General features: G+C 37.9%; 1 protein-coding gene across 4 annotated transcripts in view; it reads right to left on the bottom strand.

Moving 5' to 3' along the window:
* Window positions 1-313: 313 nt before the first annotated feature.
* The window catches only part of LOC122697770 (butyrophilin-like protein 1), a 29,108-nt gene continuing 18,452 nt past the window's right edge, over window positions 314-10,969 (bottom strand). For 2 of the 4 annotated variants that reach the window (XM_043908760.1, XM_043908762.1), the window contains 5 exons: window positions 6,295-6,315; window positions 2,506-2,532; window positions 1,785-1,811; window positions 1,157-1,183; window positions 314-979 (listed from right to left, as the gene is read on the bottom strand). In XM_043908760.1, the coding sequence (XP_043764695.1) occupies window positions 915-979; window positions 1,157-1,183; window positions 1,785-1,811; window positions 2,506-2,532; window positions 6,295-6,315 (167 nt within the window). In that variant the 3' untranslated portion in view covers window positions 314-914. The remainder of the gene's footprint in view (window positions 980-1,156; window positions 1,184-1,784; window positions 1,812-2,505; window positions 2,533-6,294; window positions 6,316-10,969) is intronic. The other 2 variants (XM_043908761.1, XM_043908763.1) reach the window with 1 other exon arrangement.

Genomic DNA, 10,969 nt, shown 5'->3' with positions numbered 1-10,969 from the left:
ATGACTCTACTTCCAAATAAGCTCATATCATGAATATTGGAGGTTAGGATTTTAATGTATGAATTTGGAGGGTTGGGAAGGATACAATATAGCCCATAACAAAAGGTATATTGATATGGAAATAAGAAACAGGGAAATAGAACTAGAATATTTGGATAACTATTTTGAGAGGTTGATTATGAAAAGAAAAGTAGGAAAGTGTATAGAACCATATATAATTCATGTTGTGTTACAAATGTTCACAGTTCTACAGTAATTTGATAACTAATGACAAAGGAAGAATTGATATGTGAGGCACTCATCAATCTGTGTTCCAGAGCTTTATTTTGAGAATTAGTCAGTAAGGAGGAGGAAAAAAATCTATTTCTATGTTTATGGGGGAAAACTGTGAACACCACTGAAGTCCAAAGTAAACATTATTCATGAAAAGGTAGGCCTATGAAATACAGATCAGTCTATTTTTCTTTACCTGGACAGATGGTTAGGTGGCCAGAGGACCAAAGTCTAAAACGAGGTTTTAGGACAATACAGAATGTGTTCTGGTGAAAGGTGAAAATGTGAAATCCATCTGTCATGTCATAGAAAGACACATCCCCAGCCTGATAATCCAGGAATACCCCCACACTAAGGGGTTTTCCTCTTACAGTAAGAGGGGTTGCTGGGGAGATGAGGGCACAGTACTCCCCCTCATAGAGCCTGATGGCCCAGAAACCATTCTGTGGGAACACTGGGATGCTCCCCTTCCTTCTTACATTAATGCTACAAACTCCCAGGTCCCAAGAACAGGTATTCCCAACCTGCACCTCCCAGAAGTATCTCCCTGAGCTGATGCTCAGTTGACCCAGCACACAGGGAATGGAGTCGAATCTCTGTGTGGAGCTGGGAAGATCTTGACACTTGTTTTGCCAGGTAACTCATTTCCCTTCTTCAGACAGGAGGAGGGCAGGATGAGCAGTGGCTGCATCCAGGGCCACATTTGCTGCAAAGACAAGTGGACCATCATGTTTCTGGGAATGGTCTCCGTAGACTTGGGCCAGAGGGTTCTCATTCTGTAAGGACTCCTCTGACCCTAGGTAGATCCAGCTCACTTCCACCCAACATTCCTCCAGACTGTCCCACAAACAGCAAGGTCCCTCGTTGATCATCAAATACTCACCAGTTCTGAATTCTTCTTTTCTCCAATCTACAAAGAGCAAGTGAACATGAGAGCCTACCATCTGAAAAACACAGCTGCCTGTCTTTCCAAAATACTATGAGTATAAATCCCCTAGGATTAATTAAAGAATAATAGCAACCAAAGAAAATACTTTTTAATACCTTGAATTTCTGTTTACAATCTACTAAATTATATCTGACTTGAGACCTGACCCATTCCTAGCCCTCTCAGAGGGGTAGACATTCTTGCAGGATAAATATCTAGAATCTGTTTTTAGTGTTAGAGAGGAAATAGGGAACATGGCATGTCTGACAAAATAATTTATTTTTCAAGTCAGTTTCCACAGCATTTAACTGATGAGAACCACTCTACATATGCTCAGAACACAATGTAAGATATGCTCAGAACACAATGTAAGATACAATTAAAGACAAACAAGCAAATAAAAATCTGTTAAAATTCAATGTTTCAAACACTTTATTATCTATTAATGAGTAATCTATGGAATTCATGCTATGTATACTTTAGAGTTTCTTTAATTTTCAATATACTATTTTGCACACTGTAGGTATTCATTTAAAATATCTTTGATAGTAGGATGTTCTTCATCAGAGTCCATATCTCTCACCAGGATATAATAGTGCATTCCTCCAGGCTGGAAAAGAACAAATAGAAAACCCTTTACCTTTTTTCCTTCCCTGTTTTTCTCTTGTCTTTTTCATCCCTCCCTGTCTTTATCCCATTCATTCTTTTGAATTCCTTGGACTTCCTCTTTCTATCCTGCATCACCTTTATATTTCATTTTCTTTCAGATGTGATAATAAAAATTATTATCACGTAAGTGTAAGACAGGTAGAATTATAGAAGAAACAAAAGGTGATAGGGACAGAGTTGGAGCATCACAGAGACAGCATGAGATAAAGACAAGGCAGGAAGGAGGAGAAGAGGAAGAATATGTTAAATAACTCCTCATTCACATTTCAGAGAGAATTCATCAAAATTACAGAAATTTATGGGCTTCCCTGGTGGCTCAGATGGCAAAGAATCCGGGTTCGATCCCTGGCTTGGGAAGATCCTCTGGAGTGGGGCATGGCAACCCACTCCAGTATTCTTGCCTGGAGAATCCCTGAGGACTGAGAAGCCTGGTGGGCAATAGTCCATGAGGTCGCAAAGAGTTGGACATGACTGAGTGACTAAACACAGCACAGCACAGAGAAAGAAAAATAAATACTTCTTTGCCGACTGTAGACATTTTAATTTTTATTCCCGTATCTTATCCTATTGCTATAGAGACAGGACCCAAGAGAGATGGAAGGACGAAACTTTCTGAGGAATAACCCTTTACTCACCATGTTTGAACTGCACCTTCCTCCTGTCTGAGAGAAAACAAAAAAACATACATATATATGACAGGATTTCTTAACACTACAAAGAAGATGCATTAAAGTCATACATCTGCTAACAGTTGTGTCTGCATATTTGTCAAGTAATGCAGATTTCTAAAATAATCAGAGAATTCTCTAAAGTCCATTCTAAATGAAAATTCACTTCAATTTGAAGAGAACTATCTGATACATAGGGTCATGAGAATTTAAACAGTTCACACAGTGGAGTACTAAAAAAAATATTGTAGGAATACCTCATAAAATAGCCTTAGACTGTAGATATACATTGTCAATGAAGTTGATCTGAGCAAAAAATGCAATATAAAATATCTTGAAGAAAGAGTAATTTCTTGAATTATTGTTTGCACTGAAATAAAAATGAATAATAACTAAAGTAGGGAAGAGAAAATAAGTAGACAAAATGAGGAAAAATATTGGGTCATCTGAGAGTATAATGCTCAAAATTCTTTAAGCCAGGCTTCAACAGTACATGAACTGTGAATTTCCAGATGTTCAATTTGGATTTAGAAAAGGCAGAGGAACCAGAGATCAAATTGCCAACATCTGTTGCATTATCAAAAAAGCAAGAGAGTTCCGTAAAAACATCTATTTCTGCTTTATTGACTATACCGAAGCCTTTGACAGTGTGGATCACAACAAACTGTGGAAAATTCTTAAAGAGGTGGGAATACCAGACCACCTGACCTGCCACCTGAGAAATCTGTATGCAGGTCAAGAAGCAACAGTTAGAACTGGACATGGAACAACAGACTGGTTCCAAATCGGGAAAGAAGGACATCAAGGCTGTATATTTTCACCCTGCTAATTTAACTTATATGCAGAGTACATCATGTGAAATGTCAGGCTGGATGAAGCACAAGGTGGAATCAAGATTGCTAACCCTACCCTAACCCTAACTCTAATTTCAATTAGGAGAAATATAAATAACCTCAGATATGCAGATGACACCACCCTTATGGCAGAAAGTGAAGAAGAATTAAAGAGCCTCTTGATGAAAGTGAAAGAGGAGATTGAAAAAGCTGGCTTAAAACTCAATATTCAGAAAACTAAGATCATGGCATCCAGTCCCATCACTTCATAGCAAATAGATGGGGAAACAGTGGACACAGTGGGGTGCTGGGGTCCAGCCCCAGCAGGATCCAGGGGAACCCTCAGGATGAACGACGTCGGCGAGAGAGAGACACGTAGAACCGGCCTTGATAGGGCCAAGTCTGCTAGGGAGAGAGAGAGAGAAAGAAAGAGACCAGACCAGGAATATGCAGCAGAGTCTGGCAGTTGCTTTATTTTTCACCATAGCCTTTATACCCTAAGTTGGTACATTTCTAAGGGGCAGATAAGCATACAGACTTAGTTTAACATTATATCAGCTTGTCCTTCACGAAACCAGGTGTGCTCTGTATATTTTTGTTTATGAGCGTCTTTTCCCATAGATTTTTTGTACATTATCTTCTGGCCTTGAGGTTAGCATAAAACAGAAAATTGGCAGTCTCATGGTACAGCAAGTTGTAACATAATAGAAATACAATCCTGTTAACATAAAAGACAGTCTTTTTACAGAAATTCTCAGCTAAATTTATCTAAAAAGTTTAACACACAAAGACTCTGCGGCTCTGGTGAGGCAGCCCCTGTTCAGCACTCCTGGTTAAAATTAACAATTATCTTATTGTTTTTACACTAGGGCTAACTCTTATTTTACTAGATCTCCAACTATATTAACAATAGTTTCCACTGCACAACTCAGCACATTAACATCAATCAAACGTTGATCTAATAACCACTTTTAAAACAATATTTTTTTGTATTCTCTAATAGGGCTTCCTCACCCCCCAAAGGGCTCTGTGCCTATTAGGGCCTTTTTTAAGGTTAATCTCTATGTATATCTTTTGGCTATCAGGCCTGTTGACAATTTATGGCTTGCACCTGGTGCAATTTTAAGCAACTTCAGTAGCCGACCCTGTCTTTTTTGTGGTTAATCTATTTTCTTTCTATTAGGTGTCATCTCCAAGGGAACTAGATAGGATTACATTTTTTACAGAACAGAAATGCAAAGGATTGCAAAAACAGCAGATATGGCACAAAGCAGGCTCTTAGTCTAAAAGTTAATTACCTGCAAGAAGTCACCAGCTAATCTCTATCTAAACTATTTTTTATTCGGCACATTTGTGGCTATAATATTTGTGGAGCTTTTCTCACCCTGCGGAGGGACCTATGCTCAATAGTTTCTTTTGTTAGCGTACTGTGCTTAGGATGTTTGGAACAATCATGAGCATTTTGTGCAATGAGATCACACATTTATCAAACAAGCCAGAATGCCAGCAAAATGTTTGAATGGAAGCATTTCCTTCATCTCTGACCCCTTCATAGGGTACCAGCGTCCAGGAGATTTATTAATTAGGGTTTTAAGTTGGTCCTTATTCAGTGAAAGAGGAGCAGGAGAGCTCTCAGCAGGCAACACAAGAATCTGCAACAGGGTAAAACAAGAACAACAGCAGAAAAGGGGGGGAGGATAAGGGGGAGCAGAAAAGGTAGGGTAGAGGCCGAGGCCAACATGGAGGGTCCCTTATCCTAGACGGCCTTGCCTGTCAGGTATTTTTCTTGTGACCTCGTCATGGATGGGGTCCCAGACCACCTTGCCTGCCCGGTATTTTCTTCATGACCTCGTCACGGGCAGGACCTCGCATAATGGCTCCCGACAGTGGGGGACTTTACTTTTGGGGGCTTCAAAATCACTTCTGATGGTGACTGCAGTCATGAAATTAAAAGATGCTTGCTCCTTGGAAGAAAAGCTGTGACCAACCTAGACAGCATACTAAAAAGCAGAGACATTACTTTGCCAACAAATGTCTGTCTAGTCATCAAAGCTATGGTTTTTCTAGTAGTCAAGTATGGATGTGAGAGATGGACTATAAAGAAAGCTGAGCATTAAAGAATTGATGCTTCTGAACTGTGGTGTTGGAGAAGACTCTTGAGAGTCCCTTGGATTGCCAGGAGATCCAGTCAGTCAATCCTAAAGGAAATCAGGCCTGAATATTCATTGGAAGGACTGATGTTGAAGCTGAAACTCCAATACTTTGGCCACCTGATGAGAAGAACTGACTCACTGGAAAAGACCCTGATGTTGGGAAAGATTGAAGGCAGGAGGAAAATGGGATGACAGAAGATGAGATGGTTGGATGGCATCACAGACTTGATGGACATGAAGTTGAGTAAGCTCTGGGAGTTGGTGATGGGCAGGGAAGTCTGGAGTGCTGCATTTCATGGGGTCACAAAGAGTTGGACACGACTGAGCAACCGAACTGAACTGAGAGTATGGTCAAGAAAAGTGGACCAAGTCTCAGGTTTACGTGTGATGTTAGTAATAAATATATAAAAGGACAACAACAGGAAACTTATAACAGACAAAGTGTGTAATCAAAAAGAAAAATGTGTCTCTCACCAGCTTTGGAGTTTGAACCATTCCTTTAAAACCCAGGATAAAATCTTGAACAAAACCATGGGAATTCTCTCTCAAAGGACAAGTTGAAGAACCCAAGTTAAAGAAAGCTTTCCATTAAATAGAGAAAACACTATCCTTCTTAGTCCAACCCTCTTCATTGAACCAACCTTATAGTGAAACTATGATAATCATCTAGAAAATAATACCTTAAGGTGTATTAAAGGAAAAAAAAGAAACTAAGAAAAATTATTTCTAGGTAATACATTTGCAAAAGAAAAAGATCAGAAAAAAATTACCAATTTCATTCTGAAGTACATCTGAAAAACAAACAAAAAAAATCAAATTCATGTAAATATCATAGAAAATCAACAAAAAATAAAAGTAAGATGAACATTTCCAAGTATGGAATTTCTAACTCAAAATTTAGACTAAATATGTATTTAGTAAAATAATAAGATACTTTAAAACAAATATTATACATATGACAGACTAGACAAGATTTTTTAAGTAAACACATTATTTGTGTAATTAGTGATAAACGCAGGTTTAAGTTCTGAAAAGGTCTTTTTAGAAGATGCCACAACCTGTCAAGAAAGTGAATGAATGTATGTATGGGTACAAACTTTTTGCAAGTCTGATGATTTCTAATTCTTTGCATTTAACAAATTTGCAATAAAATTAATTATGTTACAAATTCACAGGGCTTCCAAAATTAACTTTGAAAGCCTGCACACTCTGATTTTATCATCTATTGCAGAAAATAAAAAATTGAGTGATATGGTTCTAACCAAATTTGCTTCACTCCTTATGCAATGACTTACATAACAGTAGAAAATTTCTCAGCAAGCAAACCTCTTATAAACAGAAAACAAATGGAATAAAATTGATACTGATGACTGACTCATGTATTTGAGGGAAACATTATTGGTAAAAATGAGTTAATGGAGGAAAAGAATACTAGGATTACATGAGCAAATGTCCGAAAGCTGTGCTTTGTTTTATCTTCTTTCTATAATGCAACTCCAGACTTTATTGAAGTCCCTTAAAATTTCATGCAAATTTCAAGAGATTAGCTCATTTCTAGAATTGAAATTTTATTAAAAAACAGCATTTGAGACCCCTTAGAATTTATATAATTCAAGTTCTTATGTACCAGGTACCCTTTTAGTTGTCCTACATTATTGGAGGAAAACTTTTTGGCAGTGTTACGTCCACTACATCTTTTCTCATCTCTCCTGTGTTTACTAGACTAAAACATCAACCTGTATTCCAAGTTGCAACTTTCCTAAATTTAGATGCCTTTTAGGGTATAATTCCTCACTTTAAAAGAAAGGAATCTAATGTAATCTCATATGCCTTCCAGTAAGGTATATGAACAAAAAGGAGATCAAACCAGTCAATCCTAAAGGAAGTTAACCCTGAATATTCATTGGAAACTGATCCTGAGGCTGAAGCTCCAATAATTTGGCCACCTGATGCAAAGAGCCGACTCATTTAAAAAGACCATGTCAGGAAACATTGAGGGGAGGAGGAGAAGGGGAAGACAGAGGATGAGATGGTTGGATGGTATTACTGAGCCAATGGACATGAGTTTGAGTAAACTCCGGGAGATAGTAAAGAACAGGCAAGCCTGGCTCACTGCAGTCCTTGGGGTCACAAAAAGTTGGACATGACTGAACAACAAAAACATTCATGGAAAGACTCTGTCTCCTTGATTGCAATGACTGGAAATACAAAAGACGTAATAATGCTGTAAATTGAATAGCAAATGAAGATGGGTAACTTGAGTTGGAAGGATAAGATACTGACATAAAAGCATGGAAAACTATGTCTTTGTTTGCATTTGAAGGGATGATCTTGAAGAGTGGAAGGCGAGAGCATAAGAAATAGATGAGAAAATGATAATGTACCCAGTGGAATATGTTATCAGTACTTTTCTTTTTCCTGTTCACTCTCCTTTAAAAAAAATAGAAGGAAGAAATAAGCAATTCATTCCTAATAGCATAATGTTAAGAAGGAAGGAGATCCAAAATTGGGACTCCTTTCATAGTTTACTGTGTGGTGCAATTTGATGTATACTTGTGAAAACTGAGGCCATAAATTTCCAAAGGACATCTCACCAATCAGAGGCTGGGCTGTTTTATATCCCTTGACCCCTTTGTACAAAAGGAACTAAGTTAGGAAGTAAAACCCTAAGAGGAGATGGGGCAGGAATTCTTTGGGGATGCAAATATCAATCATTGGTCTTTTGTTGGACCATCCTTTTTCACACTGAAATGCAGATATAGACACATGTAGGACACAGCGGGGCTTCCCAGGTGGTTCAGTGGTAAAGAATCTGCCTGCAAATTCAGGAGTTCAATCTCTGGGTCTGGAAAATCCCCTGGAGAAGGAAATGACAACTCACTCCAGTATTGTTGCCTGGAAATTCCATAAACAGAGGTGCCTGGCAGCTGCAGGGATTGCACAAGAGTCAGACAGGACCTAGCAACTAAACAACAACAACAGGAGACAGGTACTTAAAAAGTGAGGAGGAAGCATACGGTGAAGGCATCCATCAGTGCAAAAATGCATCTGTAGCAGTAGTCATATGAGACTTCTTATTTACATTAAAGAGATAAACTTCTAAATTCTATTCCCAAAAAAGAATATGACTGAAATTTTCATGAGAAATTTGTACAACCATTTTGGAAAACAGTGTTATGGTATCTTCAAAATGTAGAAATAAAGTTAATATTATGATCCAGCCTTTCCTCTCCAAAGAAAAAGAATTAAGATGGAATTTCTACATAAACATTACAAGTGAATATTCACAGCAGCTTTTCTGTACAGGCCAAAAATGTGGAAAAAAATTTAAATATTCATTGACTGGAGAAGGATAAAAAATTGTTGCATATGCCTACAAGGGGATAATACACAACAGTAGAGAATAAAAAGTAGATTGTGGATACATGCAGCAATATGGATAACTGCAAAATGAGTATTCTGAGTGGATTAAGCCAGATAAAAATTATACCCAAAAAATGTACATTTGCATAAAATTCTTGAAAATAGGAGATAATCTGTACTCTTAAAGACACAAACAAAAAATAAATTAATTAATTAAATTAATTTAAAAAAAAAAAAGACATCCATGATTGCATAGGAACAAGATGGGGCAAAAAAAGGCCTGAAGGAGTCATTACAAAAGTCATGAGAAAACTTAATGGTATAGATAGTTTCATTTCTTTAAGTGTTGTTATTGCTTCATGGATGTGTATGTATCTTACAGTGTATTCAATTATACATTTTTCACCAGTACAATTTGTTATATTTCAACTAGATCTCTATGAAGCTTTGAGGCAAAGTTCTCTTCAAATTCCAGCCCTAAGTTCTCCCCCATTTTCCCAACCCACAATTTCTCTGTTAGGATTGCTTTTGCCATAATCACATTTTACTTTTTCTCAGTTTAATAGATACCCAAGGATACCTTCAACTTATCCAAAGATCCCCCTTTACTGAATTTAATTCACTAAGCACACAAATTCTCCTAAGCATCCAATGATATCCTTTGAGCAGAAAAGCAAGCAGTAAGTTTAGGAGGTTACTGTAGTCACTCAGGAGAGAACTAAAGTTCAGTAAGACCACTGTAATGGGAAAAAGTGGGGAGAAAGTAAATAAATGTTTTCGTTAACCATTTGTGTATTTCTCATATCATTAATTTGCTTCCCAGGTGGCTTATGGCTCAGCTGGTAAAGAATCTGCCTGCAAAGCAGGAGACCTGGGTTCGATCCCTGGGTTAGGAAGATCCCCTGGAGAAGGGAAAGGCTACCCACTCCAGGATTCTGGTCTGAAGAATTCCATGGACTGTATAGTACATGGGGTCGCAAAGTGTTGGACAGGACTAAGCAACTTTCACTTCACTTCACTTCAGGTGGTTCAGTGGTAAAGAATCTGCCTGCAATGCAGGAGCTGCAGAAGGCACCAGTATGAGCCCTGTGTCGGTAAGATCCCCTGGAGAAGGAAATGGCAACACACTCAGTATTCTTGCCCAGATGATCCTAAGGACAGAGTAGCCTGGCTAGCTACAGTCCACGGAGTTGCAAAGAGTCAAAAATGACTGAGCCAAGAAGCATGCACGCACATCATTTATGCCGGGCTTACTTTCAGTTTTTCTGGTAATATTAATTTTAATAAGCTTAAACATAGATTTAGACAAATCTTAGTCTAGAGATAGAGTGGCGTTGTTTTCTCTGATTCTTCTTCCTCTTTTTCCTCTCCTCCACTTTTCTTCTTTCTCCTGTTCCATCTCTTTTTATGTTCCATCTTCTTTCTATGTTCTCCTTCTTCCCTCATTGTTCATCCTTCTCTATGGAGGCCACTATTTCCTAACAGATTTCTATATTTTCTTTCTTGTTTTCTCTGCCTTTTTCTCCTCTCTTTTCCCTGTGAATTTATGCATTACTTCTCTTTCACAGATTTTTACATGGCTTTATCAGTGACTTTCTCAATAAAAGAGAAATTCAGTTTGACATATACAATTTTTTCAAACACTATTAATCAATTATTTCCTTTTAACTTTGAAAAATCCCTTAATAGTTACTATGCATTCCTAACTATAATATCACTTCATTAAAAAAAATATATTAATATTTGTACTAAGCTCTCTGTGAATCCCTTCAGAAATAATTTTCAAATTATTTGAAGAGATGGAAAAATGTTATTTTCAAGCATTGTCTTATAATTCTTGTAATTCCTAAGCAAATAAGAACAAATAAGTTGAGTCCTTGCTTCCCTTGTAGCTCAGCTGGTAAAGAATCTGCCTGCAATGCAGGAGACCTGGGTTCGACCCCTGTGTTCAGAAGATCCCCTGGAGAAGGGAAAGGCTATCCACCCCAGTATTCTTGCCTGGAGAATTTCATGGACTATAGCCCATGGTGTCTCAAAGAGTCAGACATGACTGGGTGACCTTCACTCACTCACTCAAAGTTG

Source organism: Cervus elaphus, chromosome 7 (assembly GCF_910594005.1).
Source record: "Cervus elaphus chromosome 7, mCerEla1.1, whole genome shotgun sequence".
NCBI lineage: Eukaryota > Metazoa > Chordata > Mammalia > Artiodactyla > Cervidae > Cervus > Cervus elaphus.
This window is presented reverse-complemented; position numbering and strand designations above follow the sequence as displayed.